General features: G+C 41.1%; 2 protein-coding genes across 19 annotated transcripts in view; one reads left to right on the top strand and one right to left on the bottom strand.

The window, feature by feature from the left end:
- The window catches only part of LOC133423113 (NACHT, LRR and PYD domains-containing protein 14-like), a 485,953-nt gene that overhangs the window by 343,121 nt on the left and 126,733 nt on the right, over positions 1-16,099 (top strand). The window lies entirely within an intron of this gene.
- The window catches only part of LOC133423111 (NACHT, LRR and PYD domains-containing protein 14-like), a 285,843-nt gene that overhangs the window by 247,618 nt on the left and 22,126 nt on the right, over positions 1-16,099 (bottom strand). For 13 of the 17 annotated variants that reach the window (XR_009770795.1, XM_061713239.1, XM_061713231.1 and 10 more), the window contains 3 exons: positions 13,909-14,082; positions 13,190-13,363; positions 10,679-10,855 (listed from right to left, as the gene is read on the bottom strand). The exons of 1 other annotated variant lie outside the window; for it this stretch is intronic. Coding sequence is in view for 15 of the 16 variants with exons in the window: in XM_061713239.1 (XP_061569223.1) it covers positions 10,679-10,855; positions 13,190-13,363; positions 13,909-14,082 (525 nt within the window). In the remaining variant the exon portion in view is untranslated. The remainder of the gene's footprint in view (positions 1-10,678; positions 10,856-13,189; positions 13,364-13,908; positions 14,083-16,099) is intronic. 3 more of the 17 variants (XM_061713236.1, XM_061713235.1, XM_061713240.1) reach the window with 3 other exon arrangements.

Raw genomic sequence — 16,099 nt, 5'->3', positions numbered from 1 at the left:
AACTCTCAGGCTATAAACTGAATCTCAGCAAAAGTGAGCTTTTCCCTACCAATCTCGAATCGCATGCTTTAGACCTTTCCAATTTTCCCTTTAAAATCGTAAATGACAAATTCTCCTATTTAGGCATATCTGTGACGAGGAAACACAAAGACCTGCTCCAAGAGAATCTTATCTCATTGTTAAATGAGACCAAACAAATCCTTACACAATGGTCACCCCTGTCAATGTCTCTCGTGGGTCGCATCAATTCAGTTAAAATGACCATTTTACCTAAATGTTTGTACCTTTTCCAGACCTTACCACTCTTTATTCCTGGTTCTTTTTTTCAGTCCCTTGACTCAGTTATATCTTCATACCTATGGCGGGGTAAACGGCCACGTTTGAACAAGACTCACCTTCAAAAAATAAAGTCTGCAGGTGGTCTGGCCCTCCCAAACTTTCGTTATTATTATTGGGCTGCTAACCTGCGCTGCCTTGCATTCTGGTCCTTCTACTGCGACGGCGCTGACCGCCCTGACTGGGTGGCGATGGAGTTACATCCAACTGATGACCTGTCAATTCCTGCCCTACTCGGCTCCTCACTTCCACTTCCTTCACTTAAATCAATCAAAAACCCAGTGGTTAAACATTCCCTTAGAATTTGGGCCCAATTTAGGAAGTTTTTTGGCTTTCACAGCTTCTCTCTTCTTAGCCCCATTGCATCAAATCACTTTTTCAAACCATCCCTTGAGGACCCCACCTTCCAGGAATGGCACAGGAGGGGTATGATTCGTTTTAGAGATATGTTCATAGATGGCACCGTGGCATCTTTTGAGCAGTTAAGTAGTAAATTCAGCCTTCCAAAATCACATTTCTTTAGGTATCTTCAGGCTAGACATTTTGTTCTTTCCCAGACACCCAGCCCTGGTGCATCGATAGGCTTGACCACAGTTGACAAAGTTCTTGCCACAGACCCATTCAAAAAGGGGCTCATTTCGTCTTTCTATGGCATGTTGCTGGATCTTAGGAGTGCCCCTACAGATAAACTCAAAGCAGCATGGGAGCAGGACTTAGGGCTTCCCTTATCAGAGGATACCTGGGAGTCCATACTTAAACTGGTTAATACAACCTCCCTGTGCGCACGTCACTGCTTAATTCAGTTTAAAGTGGTACACAGGGCTCATATTTCCAAAGCAAAGTTATCCTCCATGTACCCAGATATTAGTCCATACTGTGTAAGATGTAAAGTAGCAGAAGCCTCTCTCATCCACATGTACTGGTCCTGCCCATGTCTAAACAAGTACTGGATGGAAGTATTTCATACTCTCTCTCTGGTGCTTAAAATCAGATTAGAACCAAACCCACTGACTGCCCTGTTTGGGGTCATGGGAGAGGAAGGAAGTTAACCACTGCACAGGGGCACACTTTGTCTTTTGCCTCCCTTTTGGCTCGTCGGGCAATTCTGTTCAGGTGGAAGGATCCCTTCCCTCCTACTCGTGCACAATGGCTGGAAGACATCATGTCCTGCTTAAAACTGGAGAAAATTAGATACTCGCTTCAGCAATCAAATAAGTTCCAGAAAGTGTGGGGACCTTTTCTAGAAGCATTCCAGACCCTGTGAACTATACTTCATATTTCTTTTGTATTCCTAGTGCAGGCTTTTGATGTTAGAGTGACCTCATATTGTGATTAGTAATCTGGCAGTGACAGGGGAGGGATTAGTTTGGTCTGTAGTTTGTTTTTGTTACTATTTTATATTTTTTCATACTGTTTAATTGTTTTTTATATTTTGTACACTGGTGTATGCTATGATTAACATGCCCATGCCTACTCAAAATATTTGTAATTGACATGCAGCATTTCACCTTTTTTACTTTGTGAAAATTTCAATAAAAAGATCTTGAATTAAAAAACATCCACATAGTGCTTAAGGATGATTATAAAACAACGGGACTGAGTAGAAAACTTTTAACGGTCATAATATTTCTCCTTTAATCATTTTATTTTAACCTTTGAGAAAAACATGACTTCATGAACTCCTGCTGTAAATGCTCATATATATATATATATATATATATATATATATATATATATATATATATATATATATATATATATATATATATATATATATATATATATATATATATATATATATATATATATATATATATATATATATATATATAATATTATATTATGTTATATTATAAATGTTCAGTCTCTCTTTATAAATGTCAGAATGAACCTGTAGTTTAGTTTTCTGCCACCTGCGTTCAGCTTTTCAACACTATTTTGTATAAAGTGTATACAGTTATACAATCTACAACTTTACTGAGGCAGCAGTATTAATAACAACACAAATAAAATGAAATACAACAAAATAAAAAACATTTGTAGCTTTTCTTTATTTTTCTACAGTTTCATGACTGGTGTTACGGTGTTACGACCGCCCTCTGGTGGTGACACTAGGAACTACAGTTTTGTTCCATTTAACGACATTATCGTCTGTAATTCATTTTAATTACAGAACTATTCATAAATTATCGACTGTAATTACATTAATTAATGACAGAAGACGGATGAAGATTGTTTTTGCACTAATTTCTCCTCGAATCAGACTCGTTTTGCCTTTTTAACTGTTTATTGTGGATTTATTTTGAAAGGAATAAAATAAAAGAATTAAGAAAAAAACCCAAACCTGCTGTGAGAAGCAACACAAAACCACAGTTTCACGGTTAAAGGAGTCTCTTTTTTCTCTTTTTTAAGGGTTTTCCTCGAGGTGACAGTTCCGGTCATAGTATAATAAAGTTATAGTATAATATAGTTTATTTTTATAGTATATATTATGTAATAAACCGAGTTCTATGGTGTTTTTTCAATAAAGGATTGCAACAGTTCGCCCTCTAGCGGTTATACAAGGTAACTGCAGTCAGTGTAAAGTTAGAAGGTTTAAATGACAATAGTACTTCCTGTTATTCCTTTCAAAATAAATCCACAATAAACAGTTAAAAAGGCAAAACTAGTCTGTTTCGAGGAGAAATTGGTGAAAGAACAATCTTCATCCGTCTTCTGTCATTAATTAATGTAATTACAGTCGGTAATCTATGAATAGTTCTGTAATTGAAATGAATTACAGACGAAAATGTCGTTAAGTGGAAGAAAACGGTAGTTTCTAGTGTCACCACCAGAGGGCGGTCTGTTCTCATCATCGCAACAACAGTCATCAAACTTTCTGCAGAAGAATAAAAAAAAAAGCTACTTATTTACTTTATTTTTTATCACTTTAAACAAAAACAGCGGACCAAAGTGCAAAACTGCAATGAAAGACAATATTGACAAGACACAAGATATGAAACATAAAACAGATCATGAAACCTAAAATAGAGAAGAATCGAGGACCGGACATGTTTAACATACCGGCTGTGATTTAAATTAATTTGGATTATATTTAAAATCTTTAAAACTAATAACTGAAACAAAAGCACAAAAAATGTATGAAGTGTTAAGACATTTTCCCACTGATTTAGAAGACTGATATCCTTACTTACCCCTTGTATGATGGACTTTGCTGTATTATTTTACTTAAATGTCATGTATTACATTTTTCTTTATGTCTTGGAATGTCCACCTGTATTTGTTTTCTTATCTTTTCTTCTTTTTTTTATACATGTTGAAATAAATAAAAACGAATGAACATACAGTGTCCAATCTACTGTTCCCTTTATCAACCTCGTTTCAATTACAAATGTATTTGTATGGAATGTAGATTTACCATGTTTGTTTTAGAATGAACCTTTGACACAAATAAAAGAATTAAGAAAAAAACCCAAACCTGCTGTGAGAAGCAACACAAAAGCACAGTTTCACGGTTAAAGGAGTCTCTTTTTTCTCTTTGTTAAGGGTTTTCCTCGAGGTGACAGTTCCGGTTATAGTATAATAAAGTTATAGTATAATAGTTTATTTTTATAGTATATATTATGTAATAAACCGAGTTCTATGGTGTTTTTTCAATAAAGGATTGCAACAGTTCGCCCTCTAGCGGTTATACAAGGTAACTGCAGTCAGTGTAAAGTTAGAAGGTTTAAATGACAAAAGTACTTCCTTTTATTCCTTTCAAAATAAATCCACAATAAACAGTTAAAAAGGCAAAACTAGTCTGTTTCGAGGAGAAATTAGTGCAAAAACAATCTCCATCCGTCTTCTGTCATTAATTAATGTAATTTCGGTCGGTAATTTATGAATAGTTCTGTAATTAACAAAAGTGCAAAACTGCAATAAAACAATATATAAGACAATATTGACAAGACACAAGATATGAAACATAAAACAGATCATGAAACCTAAATTAGAGAAGAATCGAGGACGGACATGTTTTATTTAAATAAATCTTTATTGACAAAGATTACAATATCCAGTGTAAAGATGTGAACGTCCAGTGAACAGTAAACAGGTGGAACAGAGAACAGAAGAGCCAGGGGTTACAGTGGATTATAGACAAACTAAATATTCACCGTCTTAATCGCCTTTTGATTAGAACAATCAATAAGTGATTTAAAATACATTTACATTTCCTTCTGAAACACAACAAAACAAGGGTTTTTGTTAATGAATTTACTTTTATGTATAAACATTATTGCCAGAATTAAAAATAGATTCATTAAAAAGTAACATGTTTCTTCTTCTCTAGGACATAACAGGAAACCAAACACAACATTTTCCCAAAACAAAGAGAAATCTTGGGTGAGATGATCAATAATAATCTACCGAGTTCTGACCAAAATGTTTTAGTGTAAGAACAAAACCAAAACATGTAAAACAGTTTCTGGATAAACGTCACAAAATGAGCAGTTTGTATTAATGTTGTTTTTTTTTATTTCTGCATATAATGACTGACCGGGTAAAACTTATGGATCATTTTGAAGGAAAACTCCTTAACCTTGTTAACAATTAAACATTTATGAGGGACCATCCACACTTTCTTCCAGTTAATATTTTTAATAAACTGATTCCAATAAGCAGTAACATAATGTCTCTTTGGAATAGAGCTCGTATTTTCCTGTTAGTATTTCAGGTTTGAATGAGAAACAGATTTTTCCTCTGGAGAGTTCATTGAACTGGGGAGAGAAACGTTTGTAAAAAGACTTACTCATAAATTACAGTTCAATTCCTTTTATCCTTGATATGGACAAAGGATTGTTATTGTTGATTACCTATGGCTGGATTTGTCCTTTGTTGTCTTTTTAACAGAAATGTGTTCATTTTTTATAAAAATACAACCTTGTATGAACTTTAAAATGTGCCATCCTGAAACTAAGAGACACCTTTGTTTTTTCCTGGTTTTCTTTTCATCACTAGGTATGTATGACGGCCAGCTGGCACAAGAGATAAAAGCATTAGCAGCTCCGTACTGGCCTGAGAGAGAAACGGGCCACTCTGGCTGTTCTTAAGATGCTAAAAACATATCTTTGTTATGCTTGTTTTTATTTGCATTTTTAAAAAAATAAAAGGACAACAGAATAAAATAAACAACAAAACACACACAAAAAACCATCAAACTAAATTAAAAACATTACATATAAATCATTTTGTGGATCCGTATCAGATTTCATTCCGAGGATCCTTATATTCACTACATGGACAGAAGTACAGACGTATTCAGAGACAAAACAAACACTAAATCATGTTATGTTCATTAGGCTGTTGTTTGTTGTTAACTCACCCATCTTTTACATCTTTATTCAAAAATATAAACTGGATTTCTACGTCTCATTGTTATTTTTTCCATTCCATATTTGTCATTTAGAAGATCCTTCCATTTAGAATTAATTAAATGATCATCCTTTAACCAATTTCTTGTCATTTGTTTCATTAAAGCTGCTCTTAAAACTAAAAACAAGTGAGTTTCTTTCCTCTTCATTTCTTCTGGTGTTTTTCCAAGTAATAACACCAGTGGATTTTTATCAAAAGAAACACAAAAAATATTCTCCAATTCTCTGACAGAGTTTTCACTAAATTCACTTCTAACTAAACAAGACCAGAATACACGACTGTGGTGTTTTATCTGCTCCTGCATTTTCTACAACAATTTGGATTTAGATCACATTTGTACTTACTTTAAATTTGGGGTGTCCTAAAATATCTAATTAAAATCTTCCACGCAAACTCCTTCCAATAATTTGAATTAGTTGTTTCATAAATGTTTTTACACATTTGTTCCCAATCAACAGAAGAAATATTACAAAGAAGTTAATTCTCCCATCTTTGTTCTGTTTTTGATATGTGGAATAAAAGTGAGCTCAGAGTCAAAAATCAGGCCCAGATTTGTAAGTGATTTTGAGGATTTAAATCCTGTAACTTTGGTAAAAGTTTCTCTCTCTGGCCTTCAGGACCGATGAGTAAAACCTCCGTTTGTCCTGGTTGAGCTGTAGGAAGTTTGCTGCCATCCATGACTTCATGTCTAAAATACAGTTCAAAAGGGCAGCAATTGATATTATGGATTTATTCAAATTGGAATAAATAAAGTTTACAATTAGGGGTTCATTAGAAAGTTCTTCTCCAGCTGGAAACCATTTATTACTTATTTAGAAAATGTGAGAGTATTTCCAAAGGACTGAGCTGATGTCTTTGTTTTTCTATCCCTAAGAATAGTAACAGAATAATTACTAATACATTGGTATATAACTCTGGGGTGATATATGACAACATTCCCTCTCAAGTATTTACTAGTTTAACTTGTGATTATTACTGGAATTGCTAATCATTGATCTAAGAACTAATTATTAATCTCTAGATAACCCATTTCCTTTTCATTTTATTTTCTTATTTAAGTTTACATTCATTGCACTACTACTACTACTTTTTTGTTATGTCACTATATTTTTTTTTAACTTTTATTATTATTTTTTTCTCTTCCCAACGTGGATGACAACATGAGTTTGTGTTTTCTTCTGAGTCCTGATGAACTGGACGACATCATGGACTACGTTTACATCAGTCCAAATTCAGGTTATTGCTAATATTCCGGTTCCTGAAACATTGGGAATATTCCGTTTACATGGTGATTCATCATTTATCTGGATCAAACCAGCGACGCACGGAGAACGTGATGACACAATTCCCGTCATTTCTGCTTCTTCTTCCTGGATCCAAATCCAAAACAAATGCTGCTTCAGCAACTTTTAGTAAATCTTCTATCCCGGTACTTTCTACCGTCTACAAATGCAGAAATGTTCATATCCTTCATTCCATTTATGAAGTGATTAGTCTCCTCCTGGTCTTGTTTCTCCGTGTTTAGAAGAACTTCCTGACCTCAAAAGACCAGGATTCCTTGTGAACAGAGCATGAGCAGAAAACACATTCCTGTTCCGTTTGATGGGGATATTCCGTTACGTTTACATGACCCAATATTCAGTTTTAAAAGGAGTAACCCAGGGCTCATATTGGGGTTTTTAAAAACCAGAATATGAGCATATTCTGGTTATTCAAAGGGGTTATTGGTGTTTACATGGCCGTGTAACCGGGTTATTGCTGATATTCAGGTTTTAAAAGGTTATTGATGCTGGAAACACAGTCAGTGCAGGCAGGTGGGAACTCCTCAAAGCTGCTGCTCAGGTTCCCGGCAGGGAAACTTCCACATCTTTTTAGGGCTCTGCTTTCTGCAGAAGGTTGATGAGTGGGCGAGGGAAAGCTGCTTGAACGGGACCTGCTGCAGGACTTTTCCTTCCTCTCACAGGAACCTGTGGTGGAGAGTTTTAGAGGACCAGAGGAAGGCGGAGCGTTGCTCGCTGGGATCGCCTTCATTCTGATAAAAGGCTCACATCCTTCTCCCAGGTTGGAGTCTTCTTCTTCACGCTGTTGTGTCTCTTCACTGCTGCTTTCAGCAGATTTAGGAGCAGGGACAGAAGGAATGTTAGTCTGAGAGCAGGAAGGTGCGGTGGGAGCAGACCAGGGTGTTTGATGAGGGGAGAGGTGGAGGTTGGTGGAGACACAAGCTTCACCAACCTTTACTGGTGTTGAGAGATTATAGGAGGACGTCTCCTCTGGGAAGAGTCCACCTGCTCCACCGTCGTCTGTTTGGTTCAGTCTAGGCTGCAGATAAAAACAGATGAGACTGTTGTTTTATTTGACACTAAACTCACAACATCTGGAAATCATTTTAAAGTTACACCTGAAATCACAACAAGACTGTAAAAGTATGAGAGTTTATGGAAACTGACATGTAAAACCATGGTGGCTCTAATGAATGTGAGCAGGTAAATAATGATGAGTGAGCAGAGGTGCGTGCAGCGTCCCAGCATGCACCTCTGCTCACACTGAACTGGCTGCTCTGTCTGATGCTGAAGCTGCTTCTGGGTCTGGTATCAAACCCGTCCTTCCTGATGAGGAACCTGGGTTTCTTCCTGAAGCTCATGTTCAATCCAGAGCCAACGCTTTAGCTGCCATGGTTGAGGATGCTGGAAACCAGCCTGGAGTTCAACACCTTCCTCCAGAGATCTGATCAAGAATGACTGAATCTCCTCCTGAACAACATCAGTCAGTACTTGGAACATTCAGTCAAGTCTCTCTGTCATTCTGGGAACTGTGGGCACCATTCAACCCCAGACGTCTGGATGAGAGAAGAACTAGCAGAGAACCCAGAACTGGACCAGGAAGACTGTTCTACTTTTCTGAATCTCTACGAGGCTGCTGGACCACAGAGATCTCAGCTGGTAATGAAACACTTATTGGTCCAGGACGGCTGATGGATGAAAGCCTGGATTCTTCTCAGTCACGGAGCTTTTGGACAGTTTGACGTTAAGGACATTTATTGGAGGAAGTCAGGTCCATTTAATGTTGATGTTCTCCCCTCAGTTCTGTCCCGGTTTGGAGTTCATGTCCCAGTTTTGGTGTTTAGGTTCCTGTTTTATTTTGAAACTCCGTGTCCTCGTGTTTCAGTTTTGTCTTGACTTCCCTTGTTCAGAGACTCACATGAAATGATAAGTTTACATATTTATGCTCATAAACAAGGAGAGTTCTGCAGAGTTCGTAACCTGGATGAACCAATACGACGACTATTCCATCAACTGAACCTCTTTATGATGAAATAACTGCACAAACATTTCATTTTTATGAAAAATACAGTCCTGTTTGTATATTATTATATTATCACTGCAGTTATTAGATTTTAAAATACTTGATTTCTTCTACTAGACCAGCGGTCGGCAACCCAAAATGTTTTAGATCCGTATTGGACCAAAAACACAAAAACTAATATGTCTGGAGCCGCAAAAAATGAAAAGTCTTGTATCAGAATTAGAATGAAGAAACACATGCTGCATGTTTCTATATTAGTTAGAACTGGGGGAGATTTATTTATTCATTATGCACTTCCAGAAAAAAGTGGAAATGTCGAGAAAAAAGTGGAAATGTCGAGAAAAAAGTCAAAATATTGAGAAAAAGTGGAAATGTTGAGAAAAAAGTGGAAATGTTGAGGAAAAAGTCAAAATGTCGAGAAAAAATTCAAAATGTCGAGAATAAAAGTCAAAATTTCGTGAAAAAGTCGAAATGTCAAGAAAAAAGTCCAAATTAAAAAGGAAAGGAAAAAGGGAGAAGAAAAGAGAAAAAAAGAAGAAAAAAAAACAAAAAAAAAGGAAAAAAGAAGAAAAAAAAGGAAAAAAGAAGAAAATAAGGAAAAAAAGGAAAAAAGAGAAAAAAAGGAAAAAAGAAGAAAAAAAGGAAAAAAAAGGAAAAAAAATAAAAGGTGAAACATTTCTGAAAAAGCTCCAGGAGCCACTAGGGCGGCGCTAAAGAGCCACATGCAGCTCTAGAGCCGCGGGTTGCCGACCCCTGTACTAGACCAATAATGTGTTAACTTATTATATTATTGGTTGAAAAACTTAATTCCATTCTTGTTTGTTCCTGTTTGTGTTCCGTGTGAAACGGCCACATGGACGAGGTTCTTGGTGGATTTTCCATTCTGGGTTCCTTCACAGTTCAGAGCTGCAGTGGAGCAGCTGTGTGTCTGAACATCCTGGAAGGCCGTCAGCTGGAATACTCCTTTATTTGTGGACACGTGAACACCAGCACTGGTCTACAACACACATCTGGATCCTCTGATCCTGCAGCCTGTCATCATCCTCCTCTCACAGCTTTACTGGGGAAAGCAGCCGCTGAGAAGCTGCAGCTTCACTGGAAACACTGGATCTTTGATAGACACTGGTTTTAGTAGAAAACTGCTGGAAGCAGCAGGACCGACTCCAACCTCCACTCACCTGAGAGTCTGCAGCTGGTAGTGTGGACTCTGCAGCAGAGCAGACAGCTGCTGCACACCTGCAGCATCCAGGACGTTCTTCCTCAGGTCCAGATGTTTCAGGTGGGAGGGGTTGGACTTCAGAGCTGAGACCAGAGAAGAACAGCTGATACCTGACAACCAGCACCACTTCAACCTGAACAAAGACACCAGAGAAGAACCAGATCAGTCTGATGGTCAGTGTGGATCAGCAGGAGATCAGTCTGATGGTCAGTGTGGATCAGCAGGAGATCAGTCTGATGGTCAGTGTGGATCAGCAGGAGATCAGTCTGATGGTCAGTGTGGATCAGCAGGAGATCAGTCTGATGGTCAGTGTGGATCAGCAGGAGATCAGTCTGATCTGCAGGTTAGTGTCAACACAACTTTATCATCACATTCATCTGAACACAAAACTAAAACATGTCTGACCTCAGAGTCTCCAGTCTGCAGTCTGGACTCTCCAGGAAACCACACAGATGTTTCACTCCTGAATCACGCAGGATGTAGTTCTGACTCAGGTCCAGATGTTTCAGGTGGGAGGGGTTGGACTTCAGAGCTGAGACCAGAGAAGAACAGCTGATCTCTGACAACACACAGTCCTTCAACCTGAACAAAGACACCAGAGAAGAAGAAACTTTAGGTTATTTCCAGAACCCGGTTCTCTGAGTAATATGAGTGAGACGTCTCACTATGGGACGTCCCGCTGCTTTAACCTCATTGGCTGGTGAGACGTGTCCGTCCCCCGCAGGACCTTAGATGTCCCGTGTGGACGACACCACGTCCGTCCTCACTCCCCGAGCAAGAAGAGTTTTCTGGTGAGACGTCTCTCACATCAGTCAGAGAACCGGAGTTCTGTCCCTGCAGGTCTCTGTCCCTGTCCCTGCAGGTCCCTGTCCCTGTCTCTGTCCCTGCAGGTCTCTGTCCCTGCAGCAGGTCCCTGTCCCTGCCCCCTTCTCCTTCTCTGTCCCTGTCCCTGTCCCCGTCCCTGCAGGTCCCTGTCCCTGTCCCTGCAGGTGCCTGTCCCTGTCTCTGTCCCTGCAGCAGGTCTCTGTCCCTGCAGGTCTCTGTCTCTGTCTCTGTCCCTGCGTCCGTAGTGTCCACCTTCCTGGACACGACGGACCCCGTGAGGGTCAGAGAGGACGGGACTCGCCAGGGACGCTGTGAGCAGGGAGGGGACATTGAGGGGACATTGAGAGGACATTGAGAGGACATTGAGGGGACATTGAGAGGACATTGAGGGGACATTGAGAGGACATTGAGGGGACATTGAGGGGACATTGAGAGGACATTGAGAGGACATTGAGGGGACATTGAGAGGACATTGAGGGGACATTGAGAGGACATTGAGAGGACATTGAGAGGACATTGAGAGGACATTGAGGGGACATTGAGGGGACATTGAGAGGACATTGAGAGGACATTGAGGGGACATTGAGAGGACATTGAGGGGACATTGAGAGGACATTGAGGGGACATTGAGAGGACATTGAGAGGACATTGAGAGGACATTGAGGGGACATTGAGGGGACATTGAGAGGACATTGAGAGGACATTGAGGGGACATTGAGGGGACATTGAGAGGACATTGAGGGGACATTGAGAGGACATTGAGGGGACATTGAGAGGACATTGAGAGGACATTGAGAGGACATTGAGGGGACATTGAGGGGACATTGAGAGGACATTGAGAGGACATTGAGAGGACATTGAGGGGACATTGAGGGGACATTGAGGGGACATTGAGAGGACATTGAGAGGACATTGAGGGGACATTGAGAGGACATTGAGGGGACATTGAGAGGACATTGAGGGGACATTGAGAGGACATTGAGAGGACATTGAGAGGACATTGAGGGGACATTGAGGGGACATTGAGAGGACATTGAGAGGACATTGAGGGGACATTGAGAGGACATTGAGAGGACATTGAGAGGACATTGAGGGGACATTGAGAGGACATTGAGGGGACATTGAGAGGACATTGAGAGGACATTGAGGGGACATTGAGAGGACATTGAGAGGACATTGAGGGGACATTGAGGGGACATTGAGAGGACATTGAGGGGACATTGAGAGGACATTGAGAGGACATTGAGAGGACATTGAGGGGACATTGAGAGGACATTGAGAGGACATTGAGAGGACATTGAGGGGACATTGAGGGGACATTGAGAGGACATTGAGAGGACATTGAGGGGACATTGAGGGGACATTGAGAGGACATTGAGGGGACATTGAGAGGACATTGAGAGGACATTGAGGGGACATTGAGGGGACATTGAGGGGACATTGAGGGGACATTGAGAGGACATTGAGGGGACATTGAGAGGACATTGAGGGGACATTGAGAGGACATTGAGGGGACATTGAGGGGACATTGAGAGGACATTGAGGGGACATTGAGGGGACATTGAGAGGACATTGAGAGGACATTGAGGGGACACTGAGGGGACATTGAGAGGACATTGAGAGGACGTTCCAGTCGGGACTAACTGAAGACAGTCAGACTTGAGGACAGGAGGTTGAAGGACGTGGTGTCGTCCACACGGGACATCTAAGGTAGCTGGTCCTGCGGGGGACGGACACGTCTCACCAGCCAATGAGGTTAATGCAGCGGGACGTCCCATAATGAGACATCCAGAAAAATATGATGAAAGAACCAGATCAGTCTGATGGTCAGTGTGGATCAGCAGGAGATCAGTCTGATGGTCAGTGTGGATCAGCAGGAGATCAGTCTGATGGTCAGTGTGGATCAGCAGGAGATCAGTCTGATGGTCAGTGTGGATCAGCAGGAGATCAGTCTGATGGTCAGTGTGGATCAGCAGGAGATCAGTCTGATGGTCAGTGTGGATCAGCAGGAGATCAGTCTGATCTGCAGGTTAGTGTCAACACAACTTTCACATCAGATTGATCTGAACACAAAACTAAAACATGTCTGACCTCAGAGTCTCCAGTCTGCAGTCTGGACTCTCCAGGAAACCACACAGATGTTTCACTCCTGAATCCTGCAGGATGTTGCTGCTCAGGTTCAGATGTTTCAGGTGGGAGGGGTTGGACTTCAGAACTGAGACCAGAGAAGAACAGCTGATCCCTGACAACATGCATTCCTCCAACCTGCATGAAGAATAAAAGATGTGAGCTGAACCTCGAGGGTGCAGGTTCCAACAGAACCAGTGAAAAAGATCTTCATCAATATTCATGACATCATGCTGCTGCTCCAATAAAGACGTAGTGACTTCAGCTCTGCAGCTCTGCAGCTCCACCAGTGGATCATCCATACAAACTCATGTTGTGTTGGAATATCTCAGTCGGTACAAACGTTAGAATCTCAGTGTTTGGATCAGATGAAACATGTTGGACAGATGAAGATGAAGATGTTTGTAGACGATGCTGCACGATCTCTGCACAAACAAACATTCTGCTGCTCAGGTTCAGTTCATGTTGGGATGGAATGAAGACGTCTTTGTTGAGGGAACATCGTTCACCACTCTGTACTGCACACTTGTGCTCCACGGAGAGGAAAGCAGCCTGCAGACACTTCAGCTGGTTTCTAATGATGTCAGGAGCAGATGAGTCCAGAGACCAGGATGGTTCAGAGCAACTCAGGTGTTTGTGGCTGCAGAACTCACAACTGTTACAACTTCAGTCAAAGAACAAACCTCAGAGTCTCCAGTCTGCAGTCTGGACCACCCAGGAAACCACACAGCTGCTTCACATCTGAATCCTGCAGCTCCTTCTTACTCAGGTCCAGATGTTCCAGATCAGACGGGTTGGACTCCAGAGCTGAGACCAGATCATCACATCTGATCTCTGACAAACTGCAGCGCTCCCACCTGGAGAAAGAATAAAACACAGATAAACATCTAGATGAGTGTTTTCTCCTCCTCCGTTCAGGGGGGGGTGGTGGGCAACACTGGAGCTTCACAGTCACAAGGTTCCTGGTCCAAATCCTGGCCCGGTTCTTTCTGCCTGGCGTTTCCAGGATCTTCCCTCACGTTCACTCAGAAACTCCACAGTTCAGAAACACGTCTGTCAGGATTCTTGAAGCTTCCACATTAAACGCAGGACGGAGATACCGGGTCGTCTCTTTGATCAGATGATCATTCTTAACGACAGCCAACAAAGTACTACGTTTACTTACAGGAATGTGGTAACAAAGTATTATAGAGTAGTGGTGAGTACTCTGATTACTATCAGGGATCATGGAGACTGTATGGACTTGGGAATGCAGGATTGGACTTTTACTGGTTCTGTTGCTGCCGTCAAATTCAACATTCATCAATGTTTTGGTATTTCTATCAGAATTATTATCATTATTTCATCATATTTCTGTTAATAATGGATGAAACACAAATGACAGACTCATCCCAATCAAACAGAAGTGATTGTACGAGGAGAAGAGGTTCTGGAGAACTCCATACAGGACCTGCATCATCCCACTGATAGTAATAAGAGTATTAAACTATTCAACAATATTCCTGAAAGTAAACCAAGTACTTTGTTGTTGAAAACTACATTTGACTCTCAGCTGATTATACGTCTTACTTTTAGCTCGGCGGAGTCACAGATGTGACTTCTTTTACAGTGTTTGGAGCATGTTCATGAAGGAAAGCAGCAGTTTGGTCTTGTTGATTGTGAGATGTGATATCTGACATAACGATGCTGAACATCTTCTGCTCCAGGATCTGGTGTGGACTGTCTGAGGGAGCAGCAGCAGGAAGAGCTGCTGGTCCTTTCACTGGATCACAACTGTATCTACTTATTACAGATAACATGTATTTTCATGGAATAAAGGTTGGGTTGATCAGAGTGGTGTTGATTGACAGACTAATGTTACTTCCTGTTGCTTCTTTCCTCCTGCTGCTCTCTGCAGCCTCTGCTGCTCCTCCCTCCTCAGACGCCACACGTGTTAAAGGCTGATGGGAAAACCTGCGTGGTGCTGGTTCTGGCGTGGAGACCAGTTTATCAACGAGCGTTTGTCTCCGTTCCTCCAGAACCAGGACAACAACGGCTGCAGGAAGCTTCTGAACGTCACTCATGAGTTCTGGACGGTGGCCGACGAGGGCCAAACGCACTGCAACGGCCTAACGCGTCTCAGTTAAGGAAAACGGCTTCAAGTACAGAAACGATTCAAACTCACAAAGTCAAAACCAGGTACAAAAAGAGGAACGTGGTGCAAATGAAAAAACGTGCTGCAAAAAACAAAGACAAATGCAGCATCATCAAACGTAAAATATGATGTAAATAGAAACGATGCAAAGCACAAAACGATATAAAACAAGAAACCCTCTTCAAAAGAAAAACTCTTCATAACCGGTCACTACAACCGGGAGTGCTGTAACGTTAACTGGTGCTTTATGTCAATCTCTAATCATGATCTTATCCTATTAATATTATGTGCAGCCTTGTATCGTCTGGTGTAAAATATAATAAAGAAACGTGTCGTAATGTGCAGCGTTGTACAGTGATATAAACATCACATTAGCGTTCCCGCTGTATGTTTAAACCATGGATGTAAACACTGTGGTTCAGTCGGCTGTTCGGTCTCTGTTACGCCGAGAGCGCCCCCTGCAGGTTTGGAGCATTTCCGGTGATGAAGCATTTTGACCATTTGGCCCCCCTGCAGGGACACAACGACGCCTTGCAGATTGCTCAAGCCCCCCTTATGCTCATAGACATGCGGGTTCCAGTTCCTGGGGACCCCTGCCGGGACATTGTCACGCAAGGTCCGGCGTTCTGCATCCCTGCCGAGACTTCCAGCCCCCACAGAGACAAAGAACATATACGGACTTCCTGATCCCTCAGGGGTGGTCCTAAAGCTAAAAGTCCCACCTCTCTCACTGGGCTGGT

This window comes from Cololabis saira, chromosome 22 (assembly GCF_033807715.1).
Source record: "Cololabis saira isolate AMF1-May2022 chromosome 22, fColSai1.1, whole genome shotgun sequence".
Lineage (NCBI taxonomy): Eukaryota > Metazoa > Chordata > Actinopteri > Beloniformes > Belonidae > Cololabis > Cololabis saira.
The sequence above is the reverse complement of the archived record's forward strand: the minus strand, read 5'-3'. Positions and strand labels throughout refer to the sequence as shown.